We start from the raw sequence: 18,203 nt of genomic DNA, 5'->3' as shown, positions 1-18,203 counted from the left end.
CGAGGAAAAAACTATGCTTCAATTGTGCAGCCGGTAACCATAAAGCGGCGAACTGTCCGAGCAAACGTTCGTGCCAAATCTGTGAGAAACGACATCACACATCTATCTGTGATACCAATCCGAAAGGCGACCCGATGGTAATGACCAGTAAAACCGGAAACGAAGCAATTTTTCCAGTCGTAGTCGTGATGGTGAATGGTATACGTTGTAGAGCACTGATCGATTCTGGTGCAGGTAGCTCCTACGCTTCGGGAAAACTGGTAGAAGCTCTAAAACTCCAGCCTGTAGAAAAGAAAGTCAGTCGAATTGACATGTTGATGACGTCAAAAGTTGCGCAACTGGAGATCTACAAAGTCAAGGTGCAAGCACTTGATTCCGACTACGAAATCGAGACGAATTTGACAAAGGTAAACAAGGGCGAGTTGTTGTTCGTAGAGAATCCCAATTGCAAAAATCTTCTGCAGAAATACCCTCATCTGAGAGGCGTAAATCTAAATGAGACCGAGACCAAGAAATCCCTACCAATCCATGTCGTCCTGGGCAGTGGGGAATATGCAAGAGTGAAAACCCAAGAGAGACCTCGAGTTGGAAAAGAAGGGGAGCCAATAGCTGAGCTAACAAAACTGGGTTGGTTCGTTATGAGCCCTGGTACCGAATTTGATGCAGCAAGGATGATGGCAACTCAAACTTCTCATGCTGATTACGAAGCTCTTTGTCGATTAGACGTGCTGGGACTCGAAGATAAGAGCGAACACGATCAGTTCGAAGTCTACAACGAGTTCAAAGAGCAGTTGACCAGAGCACCAGAAGGTTGGTACGAAACGGGGTTACCGTGGAAAGGGAACCATCCACCACTCAAAGACAATCGAGAAGGAAGTTTGAGACGTCTTACAGCCCTTCAGAACCGGCTGAACAAGCGAGATCTTTTCGAACGTTACGCCGAAGTGATAGAAGACCAAATGCAGCAGGTGTCGTTGAAGAAGCGCCAACCCTCGTAAACGGAGTCGAGTTCTACATACCCCATCGAGAAGTCATCCGAGAAAGCGCCGCCACAACAAAATTGCGAGTGGTGTACGACGCGTCTGCGAAACCATCCCAGCATGATCCTTCACTGAACGAATGCCTTTATCCTGGACCACCCTTACAAAACAAGATGTGGGAAGTGCTAGTGCGACAGCGAACCTTTCCTGTCGCTCTTACTGGTGATATCATGAAAGCGTTTCTCCAGATTCGCATCAGAGAAGCAGAACGAGACGCACTACGATTTCATTGGACGACGACCGGTGGAGATTTGAGAACTCTTCGGTTTACGAGAGTCCTATTTGGTCTTTCCTCATCGCCATTCCTTCTTGGGGGAGTGATAGCCTCACACCTAGAACAATGGAGACGCCATCGGCCCGAAGACGTAGCAGAGCTCGAACGGTCCCTCTACGTTGACGACATCATCAGTGGTGGAGAAACTGTGGGCCAAGCGAAGCAACGGAAAGAGGCAGCGATTAACATCCTCGAAGACGCGACCTTCAAACTTCACAAGTGGGCTTCGAACGTGAGTGCCCTCGAAGACAACACAGGAGAGTATGAGGCAGTCGAAGACCAAACTGCTGCCAAACAGCAGCTTGGCGTAAACCCGAACGAATCAAAGATGCTCGGAATGCCATGGAACAAAGCCAAAGATTCGCTGAGCGTCCTGTTTCCAAAGGCTGGAGGCAAGACAACAACAAAAAGAGAAATCCTCAGTAGACTCGCAAAGATATATGACCCGTTGGGCATTGCGTCTCCCCTCACCTTGCAAGGGAAACTGATCTATCGCGAGACCTGTGACGCCAAGTTACCATGGGATGCCGAACTCGAAGGTAGCCTACGAAAGCGATGGTTGTCGTGGGAACAATCAACGCCCTCATCTGTGACGGTACCACGACCGATAGCTCCATACCAGGAACACATCAACAAAATTTGTCTTCATGCTTTTGGAGACGCGAGTGGCCAGGGAGTCTCTGCTGCTGTTTACGGAGTGAGTAAACAAGTTTCGGGTGAAACACAGATGCTCGTCGCAGCCAAATCTCGTCTCGCGAAGAGGGGTCTTACCATTCCCAGACTTGAACTCATCGCGGGACACATGGCCGTTAATTTAATCACAAATGTCGCTAAAGCTATCGGGGAGGACAAAGTTATCGAACAGCATTGTTGGTTGGACAGCACCGTGGCCCTTTACTGGATTGAAGGAGCAGGAGAGTATCGGCAATTCGTTGCAAATCGCGTTGCAAAGGTTCGTGCGCACACATCTGTCGAATGGCATCATGTTCCCACAGATCAGAATCCTGCAGATCTTGGAAGCAGAGGAGGCCAGTTGACGGAGTTGTGGTTGAACGGTCCACGATGGTTAGGAAACCCAGAAAAGTGGCCAGAAAGTCCAATCATCCAACCATCTAAAGAATCACAAGCTGAGGCAAAGATTGTCCGTGAGGTCCTGTGCGCAGCCCAGACAAACGCAGAGAGCAATGATTTGGATCTTGTCCTCGAGAGAAACGAACTGCGTCGAACATTGAGAGTCACTTCGTGGGTGCTACGATTCGTTCACAATTGCAGGAACCGAGAGAAACGAAACGGGCCCCTTAGTGTTTCAGAGACAAACGAAGCAAAGCAATGGTGGATCAAACGAGTCCAAGATAAAGCTAGCAATACTCCACAATTCACCCAAACGAAAGAGGCCCTCAACCTCAAAGAGAATCCAGACGGCGTGTTGTTATGTCATGGGAGAGTACAAGGAGCGTACCCAATCTACCTGCCAACCACTGCTACGTTTACAAGGAAGTTGGTCCAGCGAATCCATACCATCACTTTGCATGGCGGTGTCGGTTTGACCATGGCTGCTATAAGAGAAACATATTGGATCCCGAAGCTTAGACAGCTGGTGAAAAGAGTGCGTAGTGAATGTTGGGGATGCAAGCGGTTTCGGGCAGTAGCGTTCAAGACGCCTGCACCTGGCTACCTTCCAAAGAATCGAACCGTCGGAGAAACAGCGTTCGAAGTCGTAGGTGTCGATTTCGCCGGCCCAATTCGGTACAAGAAAACCAAGAAGGAAGCAAAAGCCTACCTAGTAATCTTCGCGTGCAGTTTATCTCGAGCCATCTATTTGGAGTTGCTTCCAAATCTAACGACAGAGATTTTCATCCCCTGTTTAAAGAGATTTATTGCCCGTCGCGGTAGACCTCGTGTGATCTATTCTGACAACGGCGGGACGTTTGTGAAAGCAACGAAATGGCTTAAGAAAGTTCAGAAGGAAGAACAGTTCCATGAGCTTCTCGAAGAGTTCGAAATCAAATGGATCTTCAATTTGTCTCGGGCCCCATGGTGGGGGGGTCAATTCGAAAGGTTGATCGGAGTCGTCAAAAGCTCTCTCAGGAAAGTAATCGGGAAGGGAATCCTATATTGGAACGAGCTGAGCGAAGTTTTACTCGATGTAGAAACTCAGATAAACAGACGACCGCTGAGTTATGTCGAAGACGACGTGGAGCTACCGGTGTTGACTCCAGCGAGTTTCCTGTTCCAAAGAGCTAACCACTTGCCAGAACTTCAACCACACGAAGAAGAAGACAAGGATCTGCGAAAGAGACTGAAATTCCTGAGAAAATGCAAAGATCAGCTGTGGAATCGGTGGAGACGAGAGTATCTGACGGCACTACGCGAGCGCCATAGGATGCGTGCAGGAGGTACGAGTTCGAAAGTTTCGAAGGGCGACGTAGTTGTAGTTCAGACAGATGAAAAGAGCCGTGGCAGTTGGCCTCTAGCTGTGGTGACAGAGACGTTTCCAGGTAAAGACGGGGTGACGCGAGCCGTGAAGGTGAAAACAGGCAAAGGAGAACTCGAACGCCCGGTACAGCACCTTTATCCCCTTGAGCTGTCCTGCGACGTACGAGAGAAAAGGAAGAAAGGCAAGAAGTTAAACCCGAATGCCCCGACCTTCCGTCAACGAAGAGATGCAGCAGTCGCAGCTGATGCAAGAATTCAAGAGACATTGAAACTCGAACAGTAGGAGACTTAACTTTAATAGCTCATTTATCCAATTAGTTATGTTCAAACTGTTTTGTTAGGTGACCTGTCCTCCATAGAGACATAAACTTTCCTAAAGTTCATGGGGGGAGGGTGTTGGAGACAGGCCCTGTCATACTGCATAATCAATCATAGTTAATTTAGTTATGACGCATGTCAATAGACAGAGAGTTAATAGTGTGAGAGAGTGAGACTGTGAGGGAGTGAGCATCTGTAATTTGTGTAGGTAACATTAAAATAAACTTTCATTGTGATCTTTGGTGGATTATCTAACGGAGGCGGAACATTCACCAAATTTTTGAGAGACTTTGAAAATAATATAATTCGGCTATCAGTGCTGGTGGTGAACGACTTAATGACTTAGAAATGAAATAAGAATTCGGTGCGAAAGAACGAATCGTTGCAGGGAATTGAACTTACCGCTTTTCACCGCTGGGCTATCCGTGCTGATGCTGAAAGACTACAGTTTTTTAATCGACTTAATCCGTTCTTCGGACACTTTGAAATGAAAAAAATTAGCGGAAGAGGTCGTAAGGTTGCAAGGTTCTAACCAACGGCTTGAACGTTGTAGGTGCCTTAACCACTTGGCGACTCATGATGATGCTGAAAGGCAAAGGCTGTTGTTGTCTCTTTCACTTAATCCTTTCATCCAAGACTTTGAGGGTGCTGTTTGCCTAGCTATTAAAAGTGAAAACATTTCTTTCTTCTATTACCAAAAACATCTGCTGCTGCTCAAATCAACTGCTAAAATTGTTTCCCCGTGCACCTTTCTTAGAGAAACGTGGTTGAACTCTGAGTATTAAATACATGTATTTTATATCACTTAACTAACAGTTTTAAATATTCATCTCATTTGAGAGCATAAAAATGTATTCATTTTATCATATGTATTAATATTAAACTCGCCACTGATCGACTATAAAGTTAGTAAGATTTGAAGCTCAGTTGGTGAAGCCCTTTTGAACAAAAAATGACTTTGAAATCAGTGGCGAACACTAATTTAATGTTGGGCTTGCATATTAAGATAAACTAAAAGAAGTTTTACTGTCATAAGATAGCGGCTTTGTAGAAGTATCATAACCCCCCCCTCCCTCCCTTATCTACTGGAGAGAGGCGTAGCCAGGATTTTTGACCAACGAGGTTAAGTACACAGATGGGACCGGCTTTTATGAAATAATTCTCTCGGGGGGGGATAATTTTAACAGAGGAAGACGCCCACCGCGACTGCCACCTTGGCTATCCCTCTGTGGTAATAATAAAAAATTAGCAAGCTTCAGGGTGTTCACAGCATATAGGCCTCGCTGTCTTGGGATAAACTACCAAGAGACCAGGAACGAGACTAGGGTGATAATTGGGGAAAGGGTGATAATTGGGGAAAGGGTGAATATTAATATAATCTGTTCGGCCTGAAATCCGTCGGGCAGAATCAACGAGTATATGAATATGCACCCCCAAATATCGGATCTGGTGATATCGCAATTATCGTTTCGTCCCTGCAAGAGACCCTTCATTATTTTTGATTTTCATAAGGAGATAAAAAGATCTATGAAACCATTATAAGCAACCATAAATATATCTCGTTCTAAGCAATAAAAAACTGTCCAAACGAACATCCAATAATTTACGATCTCATCTTTTTGAATCAAACATTGCCAGACTTTGACTGATGCATTCGTCCTTGAAAGAAAAGTACCGTTCAGTTATTTTTGCCATATCTGCGCACACTCGCCCAACTTCATACACTTCACAAGTAATACTTACATTTGCACAGGTGCCGATAAATATATCTTGCGTCACACAGCCACTGTCACTTTTATCAAGAATCTAGGTAAAGTCGATCACAATATCACATTGATGCTTTTCACCAGATCGAAATAACTGAGGTAAAAGTCTAAATATCGGATTGAATTCAGGGGCTGTTTACATGAGCCCGGTTATCCGAGATTCAACGAGCGTGAGATGATTTTGAGGTATTGAAATGAGCAGATAACATGATCCTGGCAGTCGTATAATCACCACAACAATAGCATGTGCTTGTTTGGTGTCATAAAGACTTATTTCAATACCTCAAAGTCCTCTCACGCTTCGTTGAATCTCGGGTAACCAGGCTCATGTAAACAGCCCCCCTCAGTGACTTGATTTTGAAAAGGGGCATATTTTTAATGAGGTTGGAATAATATACGTATCAAACTCTGAACTAATTTTCGACATCTCTTGTTTAGCACCAACATTTTATTGAAGAAACTATGGATTTTGAAGATATGGACTCAATGATATATGAGAGGAAATAAAATCACAAGAACATTTGTTTAGCAATCTTTCCAAAGTCGATGGTTCGATCTATGTGGTTCGATCCAATTGCCGCCATCTTAGTTAGTTTCTCAAAAACACGAACACAAATTATGAGGGGCCAACCAAGAGATGTCGAAGGAAAAAACGCAAAAATTTGAGGGGCACCAGCTTTATATTTGAAATAAAGTTTTACCAGTTTCACGGTGCCGAAGAAAACGTTGCTTTATATAAAGTCCTCCCAAACACATTAAAGGTACATTTTTACGTTCGCAAAACTTGATTTCACAAAAGTTCAAGTATGGGAGTTTGTTTTAAGCCTTTAATCTTGATGACGTCATTCACTGATACAACAAAGAAGTGACGTATTGTAGCTCGGTCCGACTAAAAAACAGAAAACTCACCTCAAAGATTCGACGCACTTGATTGTTAATGGCGTGATTCTCATTTGGCCCGGAAGATCCGATTAAATTATGGACAGCCGAAACCACGGCGTTCAAATCTGGTTTTGAAATGATTCCATCCCCGTCAACATCGTAAATATGAAACATCCATCTTAGTTTGTCCTCTGTGGTTCCGTGCAGTGCAGTCGATAGTCTCAGTATAAAATTCTAAGAAAGAGTCATCAAATATCAAGCGTTTATTATCATTCATTGCAGGCCTTGCATTTTGGACGCGTCAAATGCATGCAATTTCAAAATTGGTTAGCAAAATTAGAAACTTAACGTATTTGAAATTTTGAAATATTTGCTGCCCTTAGTCAGGTATGATTATCTTCTTTCTCTACTGGTTGGATTGCATTCGACGTGACCAAAATGCGACGTATTAATCAGGTCGAAATAGTTTATAGGTCACGAGACATTGTCGTGTTTACCCATCATCAGCCTGGGCCAAGGCAAGAGCCAGCTTTGAATTAGATTCTTAGTGTGAAAAAGATACGGCTATTCTATGGAAAATAGGTCATATGTCCTGGAAAGTTTAGATTTTCTAGCTAAAGTCATGTCAAAGTTCGTTTAGGCCCAGTGCATACAAGCTGTAGTCGCGTCGAATGCCAGGGTTTCCACAACTTATTGCATATGACTGTCCACACGCATGCATAGGGCGATGGCAATGACAAAAGAGAGAAACAAAGAACTTTTGAAAATAAAGCATAAAATATTCTAATAAAACAGAGCCCTCCCTCCCTCCCTCGTGGTGGTCAATTGCAAGGAAATTTCCTTGCCTTGTGCCGAAACCCTGTTGAATGCAGTTAAGGTCTATTAACACTACCCAATTTTGTTAGATCCAATTCACTTCTGACGGATGTTTTACAGTCTGTTGTCTTGTAATGTATACGGGCAGCAAATCCACTGCAGTACTGTTTTGCCAATAACTATATTTCATACGTCAAAATTGGATCGTGTGAACAGACCTTTATGAATATACATAATAAAGTATATGAAATGATAATAAGGCTAAAAAAGGATCATCATCTCATTATCCAATGCCTAAATTGCATTGCATTAGTTCTTGTACTATAAAAACTTGGCCAGTCGACCGCGTACGAGTTGATTAGTCTGACACCCTGACCAGACGTTCTCTCCAACTAAGTTTGAGTTCACCTCCCTTTTTTCGGTTTTTATGCGCCTGAATACCCAATCTGAAATGATCAATTATTTACCTCGAATGAAAGCTTTCCTCTTCTGCTCAGGTCAAATGCGTTGAAAACAAGACCAGCGTATTGTCCGGAGTCTGAAATTGAAAAACAACAATGAAATGAAACGTGGCATAGAACCATATAAATCTAGGAGAATTATCCATCTCAGAAGTCTGAAGATTGCTTTAATATTATGCCACATTGGTACAACCAACGTTTGCTAATATTCGAAATGACAATCACCTCCGTGAGGAAAAAATTGAGCGTAAATTTTCTTGAATGCCTCCTTATCGGCATAACCTTCAGGACAATCCTAGAAATGAGAGGATATATCGTGGATCATTTGAATGTTCCTAAAAACATATGTATTGTGCGGAACCCGGTAAGCATCAACTATTCAAATTGAGGTTCTGCTTTATGAGTCTAGGTCTTGTTTTTTTCCAGTCACCAATGTGAATACACCACACTTCGAAACTTTTTTATCTTTAACCTTCAATATTCAACCGAATATTGTGTTGGTCGAAGTCATAGTTGATCTATACATGACTCGCCATGTATGTTAACATGTCCATTCCGAAATAAATGCGCGCATGCGCAAACGCATGTCGTCGCAGTGTTTGCAGAGCTAGCTTGGTCATCATTACTTTCGCTCCTCGATTTCATAGGAATAGGGAATGGCGGCATACTGCATTTCCTTTAAGCTGTGCTGTAAGCGTTGACTTTTTATGTCAAGATAGCATTTAAATTAAAGTTCTTCAAGTGGACCGGTATGGCCGATTAAAACTCACATTTTTAAAGCCTCTGTACATTCTTTGCAACTCTGCCCTTGTGAATTTCGTCTTCAACAGCAATCCGTCAATTCCCTCGCTTCGCTCTGCTGCACAGTTGAATGATGATTCCAGAGAGCAGGCTAGAAAATACACGTATTGTCATATATCCAGCACTTAAACTAGCTCTGATTGGCCGATTCGTGTTCACGTGACTTTGAATGTTCCCCCTTAGGGACTGTTTACAAGAGCCCGGTTATCCGAGGTTCAACAAAGCGTTAGATGATTTTGAAGTAAAAAATGTAGAAAAAGCCGAGCGCATCATATTGTTGCGGTAACTACACCACTACCAGGATCATGTTACATGCTCATTTCAATACCTCAAAGTCATTTCAATACTTCAAAGTCATTTCAATACCTCAAAGTCATTTCAGACATCGTTTGATCTCGGCTAAGCGAGATCATGTAAACAGCAAGTACTGTTTTTTAGTGAGTTCTTTTTCCCTAAAATCTCAGATTTTCTTAGAAGAACACTTTCATGTCCCGCGCAGAATAGATTACTAGCCATCGTGTAAAAATGTGCCATTTTGGTAAAAAATTATAAATAAATTGCGGTAAAAATTTATAAATAAATAAAAAAAGTAAAAAATGCTTTACCATCAGACATCATTCCTTCGCTACCCTGAGACTTGTTTCTGGCTCTTCGACCTGTAAAATGATAATATAGTAGGCTTTACAACCACAAAAATCTATAGTAAAGCTGCGGGTAGTTTAACCCTGGCACAAGGAAATGGTCTCTTCAACGCAAAGAAATGAATAGCAAAGTGATGGGGCCGTACGAAAGGATTTTTACAAGGTCGAGGAGGAGGGGAGACACAGACAGTGAAGTACTAGTAACTTTAGTTAAAGTCAATATGGTAAAATAGAGATAATAATATTAATGTGCGTTTGCATGGTGATATAAGTATATTTTTAGAGTGTAAGTGAGTTAACTTGTAGGTACACCACGTAAGTATTTATCCTGCAAAGCTGTCGGTCTGTTAACCCGGGTCTTCATTTATCGCACTGAAGAAGGCCCGGGTTAACGGACCGAAAGCTTTGCAGGATAAATACTTACGTGGTGTACCTACAAGCTAATTTACTTAGAGATTACAAGTTTAATTTCTCGCATGTACCTCGTAAAATACGCAAAAATGAGCCTTTCTTTGAACCGCGTTCATCAAGACTGTTTTCACAACTGGACATGCAGTTATCTCGAGGTGACCTTGGTGACTCAATGTCGGCATCTGGGCCTTCGTCGACGGAAGGAGCTGTGAAAAGTTCAACGAGCATTTTAGACGACCTAAAAAAGTCTTCTTCGTTACTTGTTGATCCCAGGTTTAAAAACAAGGAGGAATATTGTTTTAAACCAATGAACAAATTTGTTTGCATTTTCAGTAACCATTCGGAAAGCCTAGATATCGACCACTTTCAGTTAAGAGGTACATTATTTACCATTTTACATGAAGTATTAAAGATTAAACATTCCGATTAGTTTAGCCTGAAAAATTTAAAAAAATTTGCGGCATAGTTTTTCAAACGAAATTCTCCCTTGTTGGGTTTGAGTAAACAAGAGATCTTCGTCTTTAGATTAACTACTTTGACGCCAAAACAAAGTAATTCAAGGGTCAAGGCTAATTAGAAGCTTAGGGCGCGAAAAATACAGCAATTACCGCATGTCCATCCAGTATATACCTTGCTTCACTGCATGCATGGGCGTTGTAAGGGTTATTGCCTATTATTGCTTAATTCCATCCTCCTAAAAGTCCTAATGCATGCATCTGCTGCGTTGAAGTTGCCAGAACGTTCTGCGACGTTATTGCTACTAAAGTTTCTCAGCTAGGCGAGACAAGCGACATTATGTTTTAACCACAGCTTTTCCACTAAATACACACGTTAACAAATTGACGCGAACAAGCCGATACAAATTGACACGAGCTAGACGATTGAAAGGGGATTCCCAGTGAAGTTTCCTGAGACTTTCGCCTAATTTTATAGTCCAATAGTTGGCGAAGTCTTTACATTCGGAAAGACATCGATTCGAATTGGAAAAAGTGGCAAATATTCTCGCCCGTAATTATAAAATAATCAGAAAATCAAACAGCGAAAACTGTCATTCATTTCAACTTGTTTGGGTTACTCTGCACAGGGGGTAAAGTGACATTGGATATTTGATTTTTCATTTTCGCTTTTCAATTTCTTTTTTGTAAATACGTGCTTGGGAACGCGCGCACATTATAGGAATGAAAAAATTAATGAAAATATTTTCGCGTTAATTGCATGGCAACTATGGCAACTTCTAGTGGTTTAGCCTTTGGGAAAATTTGCTGCATGGATAGCCAGATATTCAGATATTTTTAAGAAAATAATATTTGGTGGTTTATTTGTTTTCCTAGGCATGCAGTTCTATACAGAAAGTTGGGGCAAGACTGGAAAACTGCATTTTTAGAATAAAATCATAAGAATACAAAAGCGTAATTGCAACAGCGATGGTCGATATTAAAATGCAATTTCCATTTCGCACAAGATTAATTTACTTTTTTACGAAAATGCTGAGGACTAGAATTATCTTTAGGTAACATGTCATGAAAATTTGCTGTTATATCCATTCATGTCTCGTAATATCCATTCATGTTACGTAATATCCATTCATGTTGCGTAATATGTCGTTCAGGTTTTCGTACATCCAAGATCGGACAGGATGAATTTACTTTTTACGAGAATTCTGCGAACAAAAATTGTTTATAATTATAAACAGAAAGAATTGAGGTCCCTCGAAGGACAAACATAAACTTGAGGTTATTTTCTTTGTTGTGATGACGTTTTGTATTTCGTTGCCGTCACGAATTTTTGGTAAAATGTTCAACCATTTCATTTGATCAATTTGCCGCACCTTTCAAAAAAATGTCTCTTATCGTATGACTTCGCGGCATCCACAGCAACCTCATCGGATAATAGACTAATTGAATGCCCTTGGCGAGATTTTATCTTTTTGATACCGATTCTCCTACGGCTACGGTTAAAACGTCTGAAAACTATGCGATTTTTAAGAGATGGCGTAGACAAACATCCCATACAGGATTTGACGCCAAAATTATTATCAAATTTGTATACGTATCGTTAAAGTCGATCCCCAAAATGAACCATTAGTCCATTACGATAACTATTGTATTCTGTATCTTATAATAGGAAAGCTCAGGTCGGGCTTCATTTTATTGGACGCATTTATATTAAATTGAGTTGTAAGACTAGCATACAATAGCTATTACGCAGAAATATAGACACAGGATAACAATGATGGCGCCTTAAAGGGTCCAGTTCAATTTATGTAATTATACTTCAGAGCGTATGCCATTAGTGTGAATTTGCAAGCTGCAGTCGAAAGACTGATGTCAAACTGTAATTAAACAGACAGAATATGCATAAAGTGTTCGAAATCGCGTTGTTTGCATCACAGAGCCGGTAGAATGCATCGATTTGAGACATTTAAGAATTTGCATAATTATGTGACATTGTTCGGCTTTGAACGCATGATTTATGAGGGTTTTTTTCAGCACTGATAAAAGTAGAAAAACAAATCTATAAAAAAAGGATGAGGCTATAGTCGTGATGGAACTGCCTACGCCTGCTTTAGTTTGTGTGGGCTAAATAGGCCGCTATCTTCGCTTTATTATGCTAGGGCCAATACTGTTTGATATAGGGCTATTCTGCGGGTCGTAATAACATGCCCCATAAGCTTATAAAAATGTGATACATATAACGCATCATTGATTGCACGGACAAACTGGGACTCGCTTTAATCGGTACGGGGGTGCTACAATTGCATGCTTTATACGAACACAAGAACCATTAGCGACAGGTCTGTATATTTTATTAAACCCAAACATCGCTGCATTAAACAGAGTCAAACGCATAAATTCGTACACATTTGATAGCACACGAGACGGACCAATTCATTTCTTAGCTAAAATCGGTATTACTTCATCAAATCACGTAATTGATATAACTATCTTCGCTATATGAAGTTCCAAGATGCAATTTTTTTAGCATGTCTATGAGGAGTACATAAGTTTGTGCGAAGTAAACAATGAACGTTTAAGCAATACAAATACAAATACATAGCCATATATAACCATCAATGGCCTCAAAAACAAACTTGAAAACACAAAACTGTTCAAGAAGACATTGGCAGGCGATATCATCGTAGAAAATTTGAATTTGTCAATAATAAACAGGCAAAAAGCTGGAAAATTATTGTGACAGCAATTGCCTTATGGCGAGCAATATAATATAAAAACAACTCCTGACGATGATCCACTTAAAGTCGGATTTCGACCTATTTTCCCGCAAAACTCTGATCCTACCTTCATGCATTGATCGGCTATTCCTTGTCCCCATTTTCCCCATCGTCTGAATTCATATCCTTTCATTGAAAGCGGTCAATTCTTTATGCATTTCACTGGCTATTGACTCAGACATTCGCACTACGCATTAGGACTTGGCTTGCCACCTGTTCGCCTGTTTCGAGCAATTTGCCGGTCATTAATAATGGATATTTCAGTGTTTATTGAATTAAGCTACCGCATGCGGTGGAAATGTGGTCGGTTTATGTCATAAATCGAAAGACAGGACCAATCCTCTGTGTAGAGACACGCGTCTCAACTCTAATCGAGCAAAATAACTTTATCTTTTTGTTATACAAGACATGAAACACAGAAACTGCATGAAAAAAACGCATTGCAACACTTCAAATACTTTAGCAAGACCTTGGCCGTATGAGAAAATGCATAAAAATTCCCAGGACAGCCATTGGACTTCCGCAGTGGTTCATTCAAACGGTTTTTATATAAATCCGCTATATTGCAAACAACATGACGCTTCAATCATTAGTGGGCCAATTGGCCATTCTTCATTACTTTTCGTACCGCGGATAGACCGACGGATAGACCTTGTGCTCGAACAGCTCCGAAGAAATCCGATACATTTCGTATCGGATATCGCTTTTTCGGAGCAGTCGCTGTGAAGGTGGTATCAAAACCGATTGCCCGTGTGCATGAACACACAAAACCCGGTATAGGTTTCGGTCCAGAGACGAAAATTTGGAGCCATTTCCAATTTTAACTTAAACAAACATGGGTTGGGTAGAATTTTTCTTGCTATGACGATTCGCATCACAAATTTGATGCAAATTCAATTAGGGATGTTTAAGCTTTTAACCACATATTTTGTTTGTCAGAAAAAACTGCTCGCAAGAAAACTGACAACAACGAAACCTGTTAGCAGACGAAAAAGGCTACATACAAACTCCTTGACACACTCTGATAAAAGTTCTACTTCGCTATCCGTCCAAACAAAAGTATCTTTCTCATTTGATTTCGTTTTGTCGGTGGCCATTTTGAACGGAGAGCAGCCTGAAAGCGAATTCCCGCCAAACGAATCTGGTGTCAAAAACATGTGAACAAAGCACGTTTTTGACACCGGATTCGATACAGAATCCGATACGAAATGAATTCGGTACTGTGCATGCATGTGAACGGCACCTAATTGACGTGGATTTAACAACCTATTGTGTCGTCTATATTGTTCACAGTTGTTATCAACATTGAACAGCATATTGATACAGCCGGTTCGGTTGTAAAACAATTGTCCAATATTGTTATAACATGCAAGTGTTGACAATAAGGGCATAGTACGTCTTCTTCAATGCCGTTAAACCGAGGGCTCAGAGTCTTCAGCTGTGTAGACAAAAAGCAGATAAAACAAAAGCTGATAAAAAGGAAACTTGAATATACAGGACAAAAATGATCAACTTGGTGCAATATTGAAAGAAACATTCATTATTGAACAATGTTTTGCTGTTCAGAAAGTTCCAACTGGCTTACACACCACTTTTTTACATTCGACAATATTGAACCTTATTGCAGCCACCTGTGTGAAAAAAGTCAAGGCGGAACATTGTTTAGTTTTAACAGCAGGCGAAAAATCATTATAGGCTGTTTAAGTGGAGCAAATGGGCACGCAGCTTTCCTAATTACTAATTTCTTAATGCTAATCTATTTACACAATGCTAATGGTCTCATTTTCGGCGTTGTAAACCTCGTTTTTTGTACGATTATAGGCCAGATTCTTATATGCTTTAATTTTTAGAAATATGATTAAGCATACACGCGTAAAAACGCTCAGGTTGATGCAAGTTGATATAAACAGGATGGAGCAATGTTGTGCTGCCCACATTGTTCAGAGTTGTTATCAATATTGAACAATATTGTTACACCCGATTCAGTTTCAACAATATTGTTCAATGTTGATAACAACTCTGAACAATGTGGGCAGCACAACATTGCTTCATCCTGTTTATATCAACTTGCATTAACCTGAGCGTTTTTACGCGTGTAGTTAAAGAGAATGGGTATGTTCAAGCAAGCTTTAAGAGTTGTTCGGGGTCGTTATCGTTTCAATGAAAGCTGTATGAATAATAAACCGAACAATAAAAGTTATATAGCTATAAAACCCTAGCACATACTGAAACGCGTTGAGCATGGATACAAATATATATTTAAGTATTTAACGGGAAGATATAAGGCTTCGTTTAGTCCGAAGCAAGTCAAATACTTGCACTTAAGACGTGATAAATTATACATGTTCGGTTTAGACAACCCCATTAAACCGTAAAAACACTGGAACAATAACTTAATTTTCAATAGTTTTAATTTGAAATAAAGGCCCACCGTCTGACGTCAAGTATTTTAGAAAAACTATTTTGGCTTCAAGCTAGTTTGTCAGAGGTTAGCGTTCCAGTTTACCTAAGTTCAATAGTCAACTCACATTCCTTTTTTAGTTTTTTTAAACTTTTATTCATATAATAAATTGACTACATTTAATTGACTGCGTTTAATTGAACTTAATCTTGTTCACGTATCCTAGTCAATAAACTCCATATATATAAGAAAGAAAAAGTTTCTTTCTTCGGAAAATGGAAGGAAAAGAGAAGCGAAATTAAGATTGGCAACTGTCAAATGCATGCATTCTGGTTAAACGTAAATGCCACTTTCTTTCCGTCAAGAAACAGAAATAAATTCAATGTACCATAAATTTTACCATTATTTCAATAAAAAGATACTTTAATTTTTACTTGAACTTTATATATTTTAATATATCAACATCGTTTAACATCAAAATTATCTTTTAAAATATTAATTCAATTATAAATATTTTTTAGGTATTGGCCACCTTTATGAAAGGCAACTAATGTTTGTGTTTAACAATTTTATTTTAACAATTTAACAATTAAAACTATATTAATTCATACATCATATATTTAACATCCACTACATTGTTTTAAATATTATATTCTTTTTAACTTTTTGATTAACATAACCAATATTTTTATTGTATTTTTTATATAATACTTCATTGAAGTTACTTTCTCATATACATCATGCACGGTATATACACTAATTTATTATATAAGTTTGAGTTCTTTTACAACGTTTTTCTCGAATTCCGGCAGCATCTCCCTCAGGAGGGCGACAAAATGGTACAGAAAACCCGGGATGTTTCCAGACAGCGGATTATCGGTGGGCAAATTAAACGCAAATTCGTTCCCCGGTTGTCCAGGGTTGCATTTTGTATTGTTCTTCAAAATATCGGCCTAGCATAAGTGAATCAATTGAATCTAGTTAAGGGGCTGTTTACATGAGCCCGGTTACCCGAGATTCAACGAAGCGTGAGATGATTTTGAGGTGTTGAAATGAGCAGATATAACATGATCCTGGCAGTCGTATAATCACCACAACAATAGCATGTGCTTGTTTGGTGTCATAAAGACTTATTTCAATACCTCAAAGTCCTCTCACGCTTCGTTGAATCTCGGATAACCGGGCTCATGTAAACAGCCCCTAACAGTCTTAATCTATAGGAGTTCTGCATGCATGCATGTACACTTATATAATATGCAAACATTATTCATTCAGTAGTCAGATGCATGTTTTCTAGCATATTTTAAACCACACGGAACTTAATAGAATACACTGGACTATAAAACTATCTTATCATGCACAAACAAAGCCAGAATTCGCTTAGCGAGCGTATGTGGTTCTTATTCCGAAGTTTAAAATATCGATTTTCTCTAAAAGGTAACTTACCAATGCTTGGATTTGGATGACGACGTTGATAGTCTTTACTTTTATCTTTTGATAACGTCTCGCACTACCAAAGGATCCGTAAGCATCTCCGAGGATGTTGTGAAAGAAGTAGAGACGCTCCACAATCTGAAGAAAAAAGACCAGGATAGTCAGTTTTTATTACTTTATCATGGCCGAAATTTTCTGCATCGCAAATAAAATTTTGGACGCATGACAGACATTTTTTAGGGAGTTATATGACCCTTGAAGATCAGAAACGAAAGCGTACGTGGACGTTACATATAGCTTTTGAAACATGCAAGTAATTCAGTTAGATAGGAGCTACCATTTGGTCTGGTGGAATGAAGGACATATAAGCAGGGCCGTACGCAAAATTTTTGAGCTGAGGGGGGGGGGGGAGGGGGAAGCAGTGATCTTTCTTGGATAGGGAACAGTGTATTTTCATAAACTGGACATCACATACAACTTCTAAAAATTGTAGGTTGCATTTTTTTAGGGGGGATCATCTGCCCCTCTGCCCCTCGCTGTATACGGCCCTGGACATAAAATAAATACAATTTAATTACATATTTTTTAGCCAAACGAAAGAGCAAATAACTATAAAGAATTCTCCTAAATGCCTTTCCTTTAAACGGTTTGAAACTAGTGATGTTATCATTACATACATTCAGCTTGTTTTTCAAGTTTTTTTTTTACTATTCTCGATAGATATACTTTACTTAAACATACCTTGTCTTTCCCCAGCTTTTTCACTGTAGAAAAGGTTAGTAACATGCTCCTTGATCGAGGATGAGTCTTTGTATTACCACGGTGCTATATATAGGAACAAATTTGTACGTAGGAATACCGAGAATGGAGTGGAACGAATTGTCCAAATTTTAAAGGGTTATATGGTGCAGTTTTTGTACTGTCAATTTATTGTTGTTGCAGACAATATATTCATTATATTGAGGGATGTTTGTGACCTGATTATTCTTTGCTGAGCGCTTTGCTTCGTTAATTGTTAGCTGTTTGAAAAGTCGGTGAAGGATTTTTACTTACCCTTTTTTTATCTGCCATGTTGAACAAAGTTCCCATGTCTCGTTTTATGGTGTCGCAAAGATTTTTCATCACCTGTTTTCTCGTGCAGATATTTGTAGTGTTTCCAGGAGCAAGAGGTTTTCCACGTACGGTAGTGTGGCATATGACAACAAAGGCGAAGAGAGCAATTACTATATGGAAATAATATAGTAAAAAAAAATGTTGAGCAGGAAGGTGGGTGGCTGAAATTGGAAACTA

At 39.9% G+C, this 18,203-nt stretch overlaps 2 protein-coding genes across 2 annotated transcripts; one reads left to right on the top strand and one right to left on the bottom strand.

The window, feature by feature from the left end:
- The first annotated feature begins 1,153 nt into the window (after positions 1–1,153).
- On the top strand, positions 1,154–4,033 carry LOC114515862. The gene has a single exon (XM_028535183.1). The coding sequence runs from the start codon at positions 1,154–1,156 to the stop codon at positions 4,031–4,033; it is 2,880 nt and encodes a 959-aa protein (XP_028390984.1).
- Positions 4,034–4,576: 543 nt separating this feature from the next.
- Positions 4,577–13,299, bottom strand: LOC114516167 (neuronal calcium sensor 1-like). The gene is made up of 9 exons (XM_028535569.1): positions 13,146–13,299; positions 9,918–10,052; positions 9,400–9,450; positions 8,764–8,885; positions 8,219–8,288; positions 8,000–8,070; positions 6,744–6,950; positions 5,812–5,874; positions 4,577–5,727 (listed from the first exon to the last, which is right to left on the bottom strand). Exons 1-9 carry the CDS (start codon positions 13,186–13,188, stop codon positions 5,680–5,682), a joined length of 810 nt encoding a protein of 269 aa, XP_028391370.1. The 5' UTR covers positions 13,189–13,299; the 3' UTR covers positions 4,577–5,679.
- Positions 13,300–18,203: the final 4,904 nt, after the last annotated feature.

This window comes from Dendronephthya gigantea, unplaced genomic scaffold (genome assembly GCF_004324835.1).
Source record: "Dendronephthya gigantea isolate DGI-Jeju-01 unplaced genomic scaffold, DenGig_1.0 000005F, whole genome shotgun sequence".
Lineage (NCBI taxonomy): Eukaryota > Metazoa > Cnidaria > Anthozoa > Malacalcyonacea > Nephtheidae > Dendronephthya > Dendronephthya gigantea.
The sequence above is the reverse complement of the archived record's forward strand: the minus strand, read 5'-3'. Positions and strand labels throughout refer to the sequence as shown.